Source organism: Lepisosteus oculatus, chromosome 4, assembly GCF_040954835.1.
Source record: "Lepisosteus oculatus isolate fLepOcu1 chromosome 4, fLepOcu1.hap2, whole genome shotgun sequence".
Lineage (NCBI taxonomy): Eukaryota > Metazoa > Chordata > Actinopteri > Semionotiformes > Lepisosteidae > Lepisosteus > Lepisosteus oculatus.
In genome coordinates this window covers 56357989-56374577 of record NC_090699.1, presented here as the reverse complement: position 1 = coordinate 56374577, position 16589 = coordinate 56357989, and the positions used below count along the sequence as shown (strand labels likewise).

Below are 16589 nucleotides of genomic sequence, written 5' to 3'. Positions count from 1 at the left end.
TCTGATTTTCCTCTCTTCCAATTGACGCCAGTATCGCGCTCTGTTATTGGTTTAAAAGAGGGATCCAGGGGGCGGTGTTGAAGTTAGAGGACAGGTTCAAGATGGCGTTGTTTAGGAGCTTGGTTCAGTCTGGCAGGGTAAGGGCTTCTCTAAGGTTTTGTTATGGCTATTTGGTTATTTGAGTCGTTGCTTCAACTTGCGGTGTGTTTTTGTTTTCTCTGCCCTCAATAGAGCGTAGTCTCTGTGACACTGAGGAGGGAGTTTCACAGGACATCGCCGGCTTCTTTGCAGGTACTTTTCTACTTTATCCAAAGCCGCAGGAATGACGGGAGAAGGTTAATTCACCCAGTATATTCTATGCTTCCCCACTTCTGGTTGAAGCTAAGCTAACCTACATTTTGTAATGCAGGTTTACGCCTTTTGACAGGTTTTCTTGTGCGCTGTCACGGATAACTTTGACATTGTGAGGGACCTCTGAATTTGTGGGTGGTACCTTTCCGTTTTGTCTTGTGAGTAGGCGATAGGCTGCTTCAGTACGAGGAATCTAGAAACGCTTAATGTAGTAGTACGTAAGCCGGTAATTGAGGAATTCGAATGCCAGACGAGTACCAACTATGTATTGTACCATAAATAGCGTCTTCAATATGCAGTGTTAGTTGTGTTTAACATGCTTAATTCAAGCCTTCTGATGCCACTCGCTGTTTTGAGCAGATGAGTGCTAGCTTAGTTGCTTGTAATTTTTTTTGGGGGGGTTCATTTGATTTTCCTAAAGCATTAAGTAGGGTAAGAGGCTCAACTCTTTTTGTTGGCCTAAGGTTTTGTGATTTCCCCAGTTAAGCAATGTCCAATTATAGAACTAGTTGACCTGGTTTTCATTTTACATCTGAGCTTTGCCTTTTCTAGATGTCAATCTTGAGGCAGCTAATATTGGCTTTACAAATCAATATCCCCCTTGGTTCTGGTGTCTTTTGCATTATCCACTGTGTGCAGTGCTAAACATCTAGCAAATGCCTAATGCTGTTAAACGAAACCAGAGGCTGCTCTGGGTACACATTTCAGTATAAAATCCCAATGTTCCAAAAGTTTTGGTATGGTGGCTATCTTGTGTGCATGTACTTTGAATGCACCTTCCCTGCAAGGCAGGATTGAGGTCCCTTCAAGAGGATACAGATGTGTGTATGAAGATCTGCCACCAACTGGGCCAAATGGTCTCCTTGTTTGTAGGCAGAAATACTTTGCTTACTTTCTGACAAGTGACTATCTTAATTTGGCAAACTTCTTTGCTTTTTAACTTGTAAGTAGAACCTTAACTTGGGTTTGAGGTCTTTTAAGTTAAATTGGTATCTGGGACTTTCCTGTTGCATCATCTCAACCTAAGTAACCCTTTACCTTCAAGGTGACTGTTCGTGATGCTTTGAACCAAGCAATGGATGAAGAGCTGGAGAGGGATGAACGTGTGTTTCTGCTTGGTGAGGAAGTAGCACAGTATGATGGCGCTTATAAGGTAGGCTAACATCCAGAACCAGTTTGTGGAAATACATTTTGTAAAGGACTTGTGCCACATGGGTGTTGGACTTAATTGCCATTGTTACTGATTTTTTTTTTTATAGGTTAGCAGAGGACTGTGGAAGAAATATGGGGACAAACGTATAATTGACACTCCCATTACTGAGGTGAGCATTCTCTTCTTAAATGCTGATGGGGATTTTCTTAACCAGTTGCTGTTCATTATGATAATGTGGCATGTTACTGTCTTCTAGATGGGTTTTGCTGGCATTGCAGTTGGTGCTGCTATGGTGAGTTGACTTCTTTTCGTTAGAAGTCCATATGACTTAAGTATTGCTGTCATGTCTCTCTCCAACCTCCCTCATGCCTTGCTAGCCATGAACCCCTTGTCAACTTCAATTTTCTAAATGAAGAACAAATGGTATCCTTAATGTTGCATTCTGTAAAACATTTGCATCCATCTGTACCTCTACAATCTGAATGTTGGCCAATGACCTGTGTCTGATTTACTATCACTAGCCACATGTCTGTGAACAGCTTTGGCTGTCTGACCTTGGTGTTGAGGAAATGTGACAACTGGTATAAAACTGTCAAATGTTGACATGATGCCAATTTATTGATTTCTTTCCAGGCTGGCTTGAGGCCTATTTGTGAGTTCATGACCTTCAACTTCTCAATGCAAGCCATTGATCAAGTTATAAACTCGGCTGCCAAAACCTACTACATGTCTTCTGGTATACAGCCTGTCTCCATTGTGTTCCGTGGACCTAATGGAGCTGCTGCTGGGGTGGCAGCCCAGCATTCCCAGTGTTTTGCAGCTTGGTATGGGCACTGCCCTGGTCTGAAGGTGCTCAGCCCTTGGAATGCTGAGGATGCCAAGGGTCTGCTGAAATCGGCTATTCGAGATGATAATCCAGGTACTGTAGCTCTAGGGCATTAATGTTTTGTCCTCTTTACTCCCTCATTGGGCAGACTTTTTTTTTTAGGACTTTAATACTATGTTAACATGCTGTAAAAAAGCAGTTTGGTTTATACTCTTCAGCATTTGATATTAAGGTGATTTTTTTTTAGACTTATTTCAAAATGAAACTGTTAAAGTTGGCTAAGGAAATCTAAATCTCATTATGATAATCGGGATTGGTGGTTTATAGACCCCACCCTGAACTACATACAATGAGGGAAGGAATAGTCAATTTTAAGTGGCCTACAGAAAAATCAAAGTACTGATCTTTACAACTCCCAAAGGTCTGCCTGCCTCAAGCGCATAGATGTGGAATTTAAAATTGTGCCTTTCCTCTCCGTCAGTGGTGTTCTTGGAAAATGAGATGATGTATAGTGTACCGTTTGAGATGTCTGAAGAAGCCCAGTCCAAGGACTTCCTCATACCCATTGGAAAGGCTAAAATAGAAAGACAAGGTGGGTGCAAATGAAAACCCTAATTCTTGCTCTATAGGGGGATTTTAAAATCCATCTCCAGGTGGAGGGATAGTCTTGTAGTTGGAGAACATTCAACTTTAATACAAATTGAACTGTAATATGGGTTAAAATGTATGGAGCAACCTGGTTAGCAGAAGCTCCAGGGTTTGAGTTGGAGGTTCTCAATCCTGGTCTTGGAGAACTATGGTCCCAAGACTCTTCAGTAAAATCTAAAACTGGTCTAATTGCATGTTCTAAAGTTTAATAGAATTGGCAGTCCTGTATTCCTTACCCAGGGTTTGAAGATTTTGGTAGACTGAATTAATCTAGTTTTTTTTCCCCCTCAGGATCTAACGTTACACTAGTTTCACACTCTCGGTATGTGGGTCATTGTTTGGAAGCTGCAGCCGTTTTGGCAAAAGAAGGTATTGAGTGTGAGGTAAGCCATCCATGCTTTGACTACATGAAAGCCAGTAAGGTCTTAACTGCATACACTCTAGACTTGGTGTTCTACAAACATCTCCTGCCATTTCAAGGTCTCCTCTGTGAAATGTGGAACTCAAGTTAGTGGTGGATTTAAAGATCTACTTAATTCCAAATTTCATGTTGCCCTCTTAAGCCTAGGGAAGATGTGGCCATTGCTGAACCCTAGTCCTCAGCTGTGATATGCTCACGGAGTTAAAGATGGTCTTGGTGTCTGCCTCTTGTAAGGCATGGTGGTGCTTTGACCAGTGGGTATGAAAATAGCAGATGTACAGGTGTTGTAGCAAAGTGTCTCCAGCCCCCTCCCTGCCCCAAAAAGGGATCTTGGTGGGGAGCAATTACTGAAGCTACATGTTAAGAGAACAGTAAGTGATCTACTGTAATGGTCTCTCCAGGTCATTAACCTTCGCAGCATTAGACCTCTGGATATGGAGACTGTTGAAAACAGTGTGAAGAAGACCAGCCATCTAGTGACTGTAGAGGGGGGATGGCCACAGTTTGGAGTGGGAGCTGAAGTTTGTGCCAGGATCATGGAAGGTAACTTGCTCATGCATTCCTACAATGCAAAACATGGTGTGGATGTTTCATTTCTCTATAGGGATCTTAAAAGTAGCATGTGTTTTTTTTTTTTTGACCACTCTAAATGTGGGGCTACATGTCCTGAGTAAACCCAGAACTGCAGTTTGTGTATTTCTGTGAGGAAATTGAGCCACCCTTTATCCTAGAAGGGAGTCACTTGGCAAGAATTAGCATGTTGTAGCTTTTTAGTTGCAAACAAAATAATTGGGTATGGCCATTGTGCCAGATGTACACTCCAGATGAAGGCAAGTTTAGACTCTCTCCCCTGGCTAATGTCTGAAACAAGTTGCCAAATTTCTTTTTGGAAGCATGAATGAATCTTTTGCCATTTCGCCATCCTAAAGATGTTTCCACCTTGGATCCAATGTGATCAAACTTAATTCCAAAGTGTCAATGCTGCTTTTAGTGGTAACTGCAGCCACCTGGGTCTTGCATAGAAGCATATGGGTGGCTTGGTGAGGGGAACGGCCCTCAATTTAGGGGTTTGAAGTTGGCGAGTTGGTACCATGGAATTTTTTTTTTCAAGCAGAGTTGCAGTTTTACTTGGGCTTTGAAGATGTGTCCAGCATTGTGCAGCCATGTTAGCTCCAACTTAATCAAAGCTGCCAACTGTACAGTTCTGTATAATTGAATGTGCTCAACTTTTTTTTTTCCCTTCAGGTCCGGCCTTCAACTACTTGGATGCTCCTGCCAGCCGAGTAACGGGGGTAGACATCCCCATGCCCTATGCCAAGATCTTGGAGGACCACAGTGTACCTCAGATAAAAGACATAATATTTGCAGTGAAAAAGACCCTGAATGTCTAAGTACAGTGACAGACTTCATCTTTGCATTGTTTTGGTGACACTAGCACTTAGTACATCTTGTTCTTCTGTTCTTTCAAAAAGAACATCTTGTAATATGCAGAAAGGACAGTTTTAAACAGTCCTGGTATGTCCTTTTGTATGGATTCAATCTGTACTCTTGCTTCTGTGCCATTTTGGGTTCAAAACCTGGAGTCTTCAGTGTTTTCTTGCACCATATCTATCTTTTTCTCCTTAAACTATTTAAGCGCACAGGTTAAAGGTGTGGTGCTGGCAAACTAAAATCTTGAACAATATGGGGAAAAATCAAATTAAAAGATGTTAATGCTCCACATGGCTTCCTTTTGTTTTATTAAGTGGGTCCAGTGATACTAGAGAACAAGGTCTAGAGTATGTTTGTTCTGAAAATGCTTCAAGGTGTGCCTTGGGGTGGGGGGTACTTTCAACAAGTTATTTCACCACTATTGTGAAGCTTTAATTACAAAGGCAAATGTCACAATTTACAGCTAGAACTTGACAAAGCATAATGTTAAAATGTGGCCATGTGCAATAGAAACTGTCCTTTTGTTGGGGGGGCAATTTTCATTTTGGGTCCAAGTTCCTGGAAGGTATTGGCTCTGCACAAATGAGGTGATAAAGGTGTTTTAGCCTGCAGCATGTGTACATGTTCAAGCAGGCACCAGTGCATGTTGCTTAACTTGGATTTTAAAAGTAATCCAAGTTCTACAGACTTCTTGTAATTGGTGAAATACTAGGAGATGAAGTACTTGTTAAGGTTATGTTGGCTGGTTTAACCTCCGTACTTGTGGCTCTGAAAGCCGTGTGAATGGGTACTTCATTCTCATACCAGAGTGGTGCAAGATTTAACAATATACAGGTATGCCCCTGAACAAGCAACACTTCACTAATTATCTTCTTGGCAGGTGTAATAGTAATCCTTCTGCCATGGTTTGAGAGACCTCTAAAGGTTTAAATGAACTGTATTCACAGGTGGCTGTCAATTCTATTTAGCTTAATATACTTACATGTTCAAGTATGAAAGAGCTGTTACTTTCACTTTAAAGCCTTATATTGTGTCCAAACTACAAGTGATCTTTCCATTGGAGTCCTTTTTTAATAAAGCACCCAACTACTCTATTTGTTGTACAAAGGTGCAGTGAGACCAACTATATGCTATTATATTGCCTTTTCAGAAAAAGGCAGCATTGGGGAAAACGTCATGAAATGCCCAATGAGTGTTATAAAGTTGCATGTATATTTTAAGCTGATCTTGGAAAATGTGGCAGGAAGACAAGTAGACTGAAATGACACCTGAGAAATAGTCCCACCTTGGCTGTCATTAAAAGTGGATCTTTGGGCCCCAAGAGAGAAAGGATTGAATGAAGGTTGTTGTGAACCATTTCAGTTTTTAATAAGATGGCAAGTGGAAACTTCCACCACGACCAGTAGCTTAAATCATAATGGGGAGATACATCCTACCTCCCCCCTATCAATCCCAAAGTAAATTCCTCTGACGTTTTCCCGGTAATGTTAACGGTTGCTTAGCTGCTGTGCTGATGAGCTCATTCTGCCTCCTACACAATTTCAGATGAAAGCAGGAATAGACTAAAGGGTATGGAGACAAGCTACATTACGAATTCAACGCTTTTTTTTTCCACAAATCATGCTAATGAAAAATAGTACTTTTGTTAATGCATAGGAAATAAAAAGCGAAATTTGTTTACTGCTTTTTTTTTGTTAAACACGTTTAGCCTCCAACGCTCCTACTTAAATGTGCATTTTCATCGGAACTTCTCCGTAGCCTATCAAGTGGAAGAATATTAGTGGTGACGTGCTGCACAATAACAGACACCACGTTTCCGGTTCCTTCCGTACCTTAGATGTTACTTGGCGAAATAGAGAACGCTAAACGCATTCCTCCGAAAGCGCTTCGAATGTGCTTGGATTTTCTCTTTTTTATGAGCAACACTTCCTGAGCTCCCTCTGGAAGCAGAAGAATACCCGATAAAAGACGTAGAGAAAGTAATTGCTCGTCCCTCTTCTGTTGCTGCAGTGGAACAGGCGGAGTAACACTGCTTCATTCAGGCTTCCAAGTCCAACTTCGCGGAAATCGGTGCAAAGTGTCGTTTCCCTTATTTTGGGAGGACAAATATCACGGGTCAACAAACGGGTAAGGATGGAAACGCGGCTCTGCGTGAACGTTTCGCCTGTTTAATTGACACAGCGTGAGATAAAAAGATCCCCTTGCTTAATGACTTAATGATTTGCTTTGCAGCTGTCCCTGCGGAGGTTACGTTGCATCGGCATCTTTACAGTTTTCAAAAGTGGTCTGCAGAGCAAAACCAAACCAATACAGTATCCACTATTACATTGCATTATGCGATTAATCGATCATTTTTATATGTCCAGATCCGTGGATCATTTATTATCCATGTCGTGTCACATCCAGTATAGCGAATACCCTTAGCTTGAATGTGCAGTCAAACCTTCAGACAACTTTCACCATGTCCGCGCTTAATAATTATTCATGCAATATTCCAGTTTCACTTTTGCATGGCAGGGCGACATGGCGATAGATTCCAAACCCATTCTCCTATTTTAATGTCCTATAATATTTGCGCGTTTGCCTACACGTTGCAGGTAATGTCTGTTAACGGGATAACAAAACAGACGATCGTCTGTATGTGAATCATCCATTCCATTTAACCTATGCATGAATACTCGAGAGGGATAAAAAAATCCGTTAAGAATCAACTTTAGTCGAATAATTACGTTTTTCGCTGGTGCAGGCGAACAGCACAAAGACGGAGGCATTACACGGGGGAAACCAAAAATATTCAGCCCGACATCTCCGTCCCTGGGGAAGGAGCCAAGCGTTGGAGCAGATGGATAATGGAGACTGGGGGTACATGGTGAGTGAGTGATTAATTCTGAATGTTCCCCTTATGGTTAAGTGTGAAAATTATATTAAAGTCCACCATGACTAGAACTGGAGTCAATCCTGATTTCTAGTGTAAACAGAGGGCACGTTCACTGGATGGATACAGGTTAGCTTCCCAGAAGAGTATGTTGTGCAAGGGTGCAAGTACCTGCAACGGGACTTTGAATGCAAGCTCCATGTTGGCTGCCCTTAAGGATAAAGGAGAATTTATACCACAGAGTATGGCTCCATTGGAGGCTCACTAGCATTCAGTTTGCCATTTCTGGTGTCCTCTGTGTTACTTTTTCAGAAAATAAATCTTTTTAAAACAGAGGAAACCAAGTCCAACACAGCTATATTTCTTAAAAAAGAAGGCTGCAATTGCAGAGTGACATGATGGAGATATTATAAAGCTTTCATTTTTTTGCACAGCAACAGACTGGTCTGATGGTGCTTGGATTGATTTCTGACTTTGCCCTTTAAGCACCGATTTTTTTAAAACGTATTTTGAGCACTGACCAGGCTGAACTGTGTGGACTTTGGTGCTGCTCTTTCTTCTCCGTTCTGCTTTGACTTTTCAGGGCCGGTGAACGGCTTTTAAAACCGCAGATCAGAGAGTCTAGTCAGTGCCTTTGATGTATGCAAATCTGTTACTTATCAGACCTTAAAGCTAATAAAGCTCTTCATTACAGTATGCCTCAGGGCTTACCTGTAGCTTCATGGCCAGAAAGGCTAAAACAATCTTTGTAGACTATTGACCTGTAACGCAACAAAGCGAAAGAAAGCAGTGTTGTGAAAGTAAATGATCCAGTGTTTTGTAGCACAAACGCCTACTTTGGGAACTTAAGTCCTATTGTATTGAATTTCACCTTGATTATTAATGTCAATCCTTCTGTTAAACAATTGTATTTGGATTCATGACTATTCCGTATGGTGAAGTCCTTGCTTTGCCATCTTAGTGTCTGGATATTCAAGTACTCATGCTTGAGTTACATTTTTAGCAAAGGAATCATTCACACTTTTTATTGTGACAGTTTATATGGCAATTCGCCCTTTTGGTCAGTTGGTAATACTGATTATATTTCTAAGAGACATTTTAGACTGATTATTAATTATTATTTATGGGCGTGATAGATCACCCAGACTGCTTCAACAAACTCACCTGCATAATTGTAAGGGTATCCAATGTTCATATGCAGCAATGCTAGATAATTGATTGTTAAAAACGTATGCCATGTAAATTAATACAATTAATTTCTCATTTTCTCCACCTGGCTTCTAAAACATAATTGCCTCTATGGGTCATCTGGGTGAGTGTTACACTGAAGAGATGGATGGAGATATAATATACTATACATGTTTTTCATTAGTATTATATATAGATGTAGCGAAATGGTAGAAACATATTATACCTGAGAAGTTTTGGTTTAGAGCCTATGCAATAAATCGACGATCCTTCCTTGCGTCTGTGAGAGGGTTTGAATTGTTGTGCAGTCATCCCTGGTGAACAACTGGATGTGAGGACGATCTAAAGACGCTGTTTTGTTAACCGGGAAAAATATTGGTAGCAAACGCATATTGCCAATTTGAAAAAGGTACTTCCAAGGCTTCTCACAGTCTATGCTTAAATTTGTGTTTTTAAAAGGAATTATTTTATTTTTTTGTGTGCGCTCCAGGACAAAAAGTCCTGGTCTTCCCCTGGTGTTTTCGCTGATCTTAGTGGTGCTGGTGTTGTGGGTTATCGCTGGGTTCTTTTCTTGTAGTCATCACAGCTGACTAACCCAAACCTTATAAAACAGTCTCGCTGAAGGCACGGCAGGGCTTTGGTCCAGAATCATGCTGCCATAGCATGTCCATTCCTTTGAGAAATCGTTCAATGTAAACTCGCATGTGGACAAATAAATAGAGTGAATTCTGGCTCACAAACAGTTTTGTACTTGAACATCTCTGCTGGCGTGTGCTGGAATTTTTTGTTATGAACAAATTAACCGTGTTTCAGTGTTAATTATTCCATGTGGGCGTTCTAATCTTTCTACTCATTTACAGTGTGTTAAATCATAATATATTGCTTTGCAATTGTAGAGATTTTTTTTTTAGTAGACATTAAAAAATAGCAATTCCTGATGGTTCAAATACTTCTAAAATTAATAGTGTCTCTGATGTCTAGTTAATCTACAGTGTAGTCCAGATTGATTGAAGGAAACATAATTCTTCTGCACAGCAATGTTTTCTGCTCTGAGTAATTTCCAGAGTTGTGTGAGGGAATAAAATAGACTTCTGCTGTACTCATTTAGTTTGGATGTTCAGCCCTCTGGTGTTTTGGCACTTGTGCAAACAACAGTGCTCATTCTCCAGATGTAGCTGTAGGGTCTGAGCATGATTGCAGCTGTGTAACTTGAGTGGCTGCCTTGTTCTGATGTGGCTTTAACAAAAAAAATGGCTTTCCCAAAAAACATTGCTGTTTATATTTAGAAACCCAGATTAAGAGCAGTAAATTGCTACTTTATAATATGTAACACTGTATGTCAATGATGCGCCGTGGAGTATATTTGAAAAGCTAAATACAGGGCTCGGCTGAAAATATGCAAGTCGTGGGAGAGCCAGACAGTCTGTGGGCCAGTTGGTCCAGGTGGGTGTGAAGATACAGAGCTCTCTTTTGTAGAAAATTAGACACTACTTGGGCAAGACAGCCTCAGATCAGAACCATAAATAGCTGACACCTATGACCTTTCTTACACTGAAATCAGCATGAGGAGGTAACCATGGCTGCTGTATCACAGCGCTGGGGTCCTGCGTTCAATTCCTGGGGTGCTATCTGCGTGAAGTTTGTGGGTTTTTCCCATGTTCTTGTGGTTTTTCCACCCTCAATCCATAAACCCAACCTGGTAGGTCGATTCTGGCAGAACTGGCCCTGGTGCGAGTTTGTCTGTGCCCTGCGATGCACTTGTACCCCGTCCAGGGTGTGCCCTGCCCTGCGCCCACTGCTTGCTGGGATAGGCTCTGGCTTCCCCGCCACCTTGTGTTGGGGGAAAAAGGGCTCAGAAAGTGGAAGGATGGAGGTAATGTAAGTTGCAGACTGCTCAACAGAAGTATGGAGACACTCTGTGTCTGGAATACTGCCTGTGGCCGCTTTGAAGGGAAGGGCAAGACTGACAGCAACAGACTTAGCGACGGGGACAATCTGAAGGGTCAAATGTAAGGGGACACCCGGGAGGGAGGAGCCAGAATGACAGCACATAAAACGGCTTTAGGACCGCTTTTTCAAATGGGCCGAGGTCTGACAGTGCTGTAGGCTGTGCTCAGCTCAGTCTGGGAGGTCATTATTGGCCATTATAACCAAATGCGGACCAACACCTGAAGAAAAGGGTAAAAATCTTAGCAGCAGTGTTCTAACAGTTTTTACGCACTGGAGTGTCCCGTGAGCTCAAATGTCAATGTATTTGGGGGTAAATGTGTTATGTGAATGTCTGTCTTGCAGCTTGTTATTATTTCATTTACAGTGGCATAACAGCATTTCCACTTTCTCATCACAATGTAGACAGGAGCTAGCTATTCGAATTCAGTAATTGATTCCAGTAAATGATTCAGTAATTAAATGCAGTAGTTTTTGCCCAGATCCTACATTTGTTTTGTATTCTGCTTGTAGAAGGTCATATTTTATACAATGCCACAGAATACCATATTTAGAGAATAATTACTGAAACAAGGGTTAATCATTGGCAAAACTAAATAGGAAATAAGATGTTATGTAAGATTGGTAGTCTGTAATTGGTAGTTTTCCTTCTACCAAGTGGATATTGCATGTAGTTTGAGAGACAAGATTATATTTTTATGAACATCCTAGAGGATATATGGACCATGTAAGTGTTTAACCTGTTTGTTACTGTCATTTGCGGGGTTAACATACAATGTTTATTTATAAAACACTCTGAAGTTGAGGCAAAAATAAATTATTGATAAATAATTAATAGTAAATGATAATGGTAAGATGACAAGTCTCATTTCTGAACACACCAGTTCAAATCTGTTATCCATTAATTCTTTAAAGTGGAATGATAGAAGAAAATGAATTAAATAGCAACAAGATATCACATTTTGTTATTTACCTACTCTAGGGCATATTTTGTTCACAGCTGGGGATGTGATAATGTATACATTACAGAGACTTTAAAACAGGCAAAGCATGCATTTGTCATGTATCCAGAGTTTATTATTGTTGTTGTCTGATATAATTTAGGAATTTTTGGAAAGTTAAATCAATAAAGCCTTCTTTATTCAGAAAAATATGTTCTTGATACACAGCCCTGAAATCCTCCTACTTCATTAATACAAGGGCCAAGTGTGTTTTAGTGAGTTTGACAGTTTATAAATGCTTAAAATGTACTGTATTTAATTCAGCTCAAGTCTCCAAGTTCCTCCTTCTGTTCTCTGGACACTGAATCATTTTCTGTGTTGACTGGCATTGCTCAATGATTCGTCTCACTGAGCCGAAGGACTTGGAGAATCAAATAAATGATTCATCCAGGGACTTGTTGTTAGTGGGATTCACTGAAACGATTCGTTCAAAAAGAAGGAATCGATCACAAACTGCCATGCTGGTTTTCCAGCATGATCCATGGATAATTGAAGCTGTTACTTAATTCACACAAATATTCCTGTTTGCATCCTCTAAAATTTACACTATATTTAAAGGGTTCTTTGGCTTCTGTTTGACTTGCAGTTCTCAATGAAAGTCTCTCCGTCATGATCGATTTCCTCACCTTACTGGGCAGTTGTTATACAGGTTTTAGGCATTGTCTTTTCATTGCATTCTTTAGTCTTGATAATGGCTTGCTCACACATCAGGATTGCTGTAAGCTCTTAACGTTTTAGCCTCTTCAGTAGGCCACAGGTTTGAATCGGAGTCCTGGCAATCTCCAAAGTATGTGTATATTTCCTGACTGCTAGAAAAGGTTTTGTTTTCCTTTGGTTAATACTGTGCTAATGATAGCAATCAAAACATTTTCATATAAACATCCCATTATTAAAAAACTGTATTTGCTGATTATGTAAGATTGATTTTTTTTGCAATATTTTGCCTTTTCGTTTCAGATGTTTGATTTAGTTTAATGGTATTTTATAAATTAGCAAAAATCTCAGGGCTCTGCGTAAAGGCAGTGATCTGATTTGATTCATGTGGCTGTCTCACCAGGTAAATGATAATAGATGTTCAGAATGATAATGGTATCTTCACCACAGGCTGTTTGGGTTCACAAATGGTGTCGTGGAATACATTTCATGGAATGTAAAATATGTATCGGGCTGAAAACCTTCCTATAGAGAAAATTCCTGATCGTTTTGAATATTTGTGCGAGGAAAGGAAAGGCTTGCACAAGTTCTATGAATAAGTGACAGAACTTCTAAGTGTTTTTCTGGATTTGGGCACCCCAGTTGAATGAGTTTGTAGTGATGGGGGAATAAACATGACCACATTGAGCATGTTTAAGTAACAGAGCACTTTCAGCACTTTTCTTACAAGTACAAATATGTCTTTGGTTGTATAGACACTGGCTTAAGCACTTAACCAGTGTACTGAAAGTTATATAACTGAAGACAATTTGCTTTAAATGTGTGTTTACACTGTATTATTTATTTTACTTTGTTTCATCACAAACAAAAGCCCTGTTCCTTTGTTAATGGCAACTCAGGATGTGAATCCCAGAATATGACACTGGTTTTGCCCATGTAGACACAGAACAAAGGTTACTCTTAACACCGTGTACTTAACGCCTTATGACCTCTTTGTTGAGCTCTTGCTGGTTTCCCCTGATGGCCCTTTCATGACTATATTTTTGTTTTCTGTTCAGACACTTGTCATTCCCTTGCAATGGCAGACCATGAAGAGTTCTACCTTGGGAAGCCCCTGACAGGTGTAAGGTGTATTGTATTGTAAACAGGGCCAGTATTTTAGCCTGCTGCAGCTCACTGCCATACCTCTTTCTGCAGATGACCGATCCAGTCACTCTGAATGTGGGTGGCCACCTCTACACCACCTCCCTCTCCACCCTCAGCCGCTACCCTGACTCCATGCTGGGGGCCATGTTCAGTGGTGACTTCCCCTCCACCCGGGATTCGCAGGGAAACTACTTCATCGACAGGGACGGGCCCCTCTTCAGGTACGTGCTTAACTTCCTGCGCACGTCGGAGCTGACGCTGCCCGTGGACTTCAAGGAGATTGATCTGCTGCGCAAGGAGGCCGACTTCTATCAGATCGAGCCCTTGATCCAGTGCCTGAATGACCCCAAGCCCCTTTACCCCCTGGACACGTTTGAGCAGGTGGTGGAGCTGTCCAGCACGCGCAAGCTCTCCAAATATTCCAACCCTGTGGCCGTCATCATCACTCAGCTCACCATCACCACTAAGGTGCACTCCTTGCTGGAGGGCATCTCCAATAACTTCACCAAGTGGAACAAACACATGATGGACACCCGGGACTGCCAGGTGTCCTTCACCTTTGGACCATGCGACTACCATCAGGAGGTCTCCCTGAGGGTGCACCTGATGGAGTACATCACAAAGCAGGGCTTCACAATCAGGAACACAAGAGTGCACCACATGAGTGAGCGTGCCAATGAAAACACTGTGGAGCATCACTGGACTTTTTGCAGACTGGCACGAAAGATTGAAGACTGATGTGCTGTTATTGCTACCATTGTGTTATTGTCATTATGAACTTGCAACACTAAGCATATCTTTGGCCTATAAAAGCCTGGGATTCATTAAGATCTTAAAAGAACCTTTGAGTCTTGTTTAAAAAAAACACAAGTGTAACTCTTAGATTTACTTAAAGCATGTTTTAAAAAGTGTTTTATAATAAACAATAATGGAACACAGTAATGAAATGGCTTTTTTTTTTAAACCGTAATGTTTTGTATTTAATTGAGAGCGCTGGCTGATTAAATATTGCTAATCGGTCCATTCTCAACATGTTATTGGATTTATCTGCTTAGCAAACGCCCCCTCTGTTGCTAGTGTTACTCTGCGTTGGTTGACAGCAAGAAGTGCTGAAACCCTTTCTGCTTTGTGTGATAGAAGGCTGTTGTGCACCTCTGGGAGTTCCAGTGTCCGCCAGGACTAGGTGCCCATTTAGTTCCTCTGCTGTGTATAGTCTTCTAGTGTGGCATGGCTGTTGATCATCCCCCAGGAATGTGCTGCACTCCAGCAGTGGAAGCTCTTCACTGCACAAAGCATTGTGGAGTTCTGGAACAAACTACCAAACCATGTTCTCCAAGCTGATACCATGGCTTTTGTCATGAAATCTCTGTATGAGATCCATGGATCAACTAGCCTCCAAGTGACCAAATGAGCTAGATCACCTGAATGGCCTGACACTTGGTTCCAAATTTTCTTAAGTGACATTCCTTAAACCCTTAGGCACTTGGGATTCATTCATTCATTAATTCTATACAAATGCAAGGAACCAATGACAGTGATGAGTGTGGTACAGATTGTATTGTATTCTTTGTATTTGATAAGACTGCTGTTGTGCAAATTGTAGACATGCTTTCTCAAGCTAGATTCATATACACACCTTAATCCGAGCAATAAATATCAGTGCTGCTGTCGCTATTTTAATATTATTCCTCCACATGTACATGTACACATTCCTGTAGCCAATGAATACAGTGGATAGATTGCTTTTGTGTGTTTTTTTTTCCTTGACAGCTATAGCTTTTATCTCAGGAGCGTGTTTCTACATCTTCGTTTTACAGCTTTGTTAATTTTGTGGGGGAATCAAAATGCTTAACCTTTAAGATGTTCATGTGACTAGAAAACAGTAGTGTTATGATTTTAAAAGGGTCTTAAAAACCCACCACAGTATAGAGACTTGAATGTATTAATCATGCAAGTCAGGGAAATCAAAAAATGTTCTGCCATCTTCAAAGCTGCTTAAACTTTCAGGATCTCTCCAAAAAGCGAAACATGAATAAGAACAATGTTTTTTTGGTGTTTTTCTGCCAAGAATCCCAGTAGCCAATGGCGTGTTGCTTTAGCCAACCACTTTCTATGCTTGTTTTGACATTGATTGATTAATTAATTACACTAAATTTCTGTATAATGTGGTATATGTGTCTAACTTTTATTGCATACCTTAAATACCTGGTAGTTATGATGATAGTGTTAGTGATTGTAATATTGACAATAATAAAGTATACTATGGAAAGATGGAGTGTGTGCTTCCTGCTGGTTTAAATATCTCTTTCTGGGAGTATAATACTAATGTAATAATTAAAGTGTTTTATATGATTATCCATCTATTCATGTTGTAACTGATTTATCCATACAGGGTCATGGGAGAGCAGGACCTCATGCTGGTAAATGACTGGAAGGCATGATAGACCCTGGATGGGATATGCAGGGCATAAACGATTATCTAGAATAACTCAATTCTTTTTTCTATTATTTATTTTGTTCAGTAGTGCTGATGTGTAGTATTCTAATATGACATATTCCTGTGAATCGAGGACACTTGAGACAGTGATGGCAGCTGCAGAAATGAACAGAGCTGTATAGGGGCAGCTACGACCTTGAAGAAAAGCTTTTATCATGGAGTGATGACTTCATGAATGTCTTGGAGTTCACCAGGTCTGATGTATCGCCAGGAATAAGAGGCACCCTACGGAGGTCTTGGATATTGATGAAATGTAATCCAGACCCGTAGGTCACAAATCCAAAATCTTCAAGTGAAAACCACACAGTTGGCTACCCTAGGTGTGGAGGACACTTGCATTTGCTTTGTAGCTTCTGTTACAGAAATGTACAATCTGGAGCATACTTTTGCGTTTGCGCTTAAGTTTTCAACCTGGGTTGAACACTGCCTCCCAGGTCAAGATCTTAGAGCC

At 40.8% G+C, this 16589-nt stretch overlaps 2 protein-coding genes across 2 annotated transcripts; both read left to right on the top strand.

Moving 5' to 3' along the window:
• The first annotated feature begins 41 nt into the window (after positions 1-41).
• Positions 42-5117, top strand: pdhb (pyruvate dehydrogenase E1 subunit beta). The gene is made up of 10 exons (XM_006630945.3): positions 42-137; positions 232-291; positions 1397-1504; positions 1611-1673; positions 1761-1796; positions 2138-2423; positions 2812-2922; positions 3270-3361; positions 3801-3942; positions 4645-5117. Exons 1-10 carry the CDS (start codon positions 102-104, stop codon positions 4788-4790), a joined length of 1080 nt encoding a protein of 359 aa, XP_006631008.1. The 5' UTR covers positions 42-101; the 3' UTR covers positions 4791-5117.
• Positions 5118-6300: 1183 nt separating this feature from the next.
• Positions 6301-15912, top strand: kctd6a (potassium channel tetramerization domain containing 6a). The gene is made up of 3 exons (XM_006630944.3): positions 6301-6957; positions 7577-7699; positions 13693-15912. Exons 2-3 carry the CDS (start codon positions 7673-7675, stop codon positions 14377-14379), a joined length of 714 nt encoding a protein of 237 aa, XP_006631007.1. The 5' UTR covers positions 6301-6957; positions 7577-7672; the 3' UTR covers positions 14380-15912.
• The last annotated feature ends 677 nt before the right edge of the window (positions 15913-16589 follow it).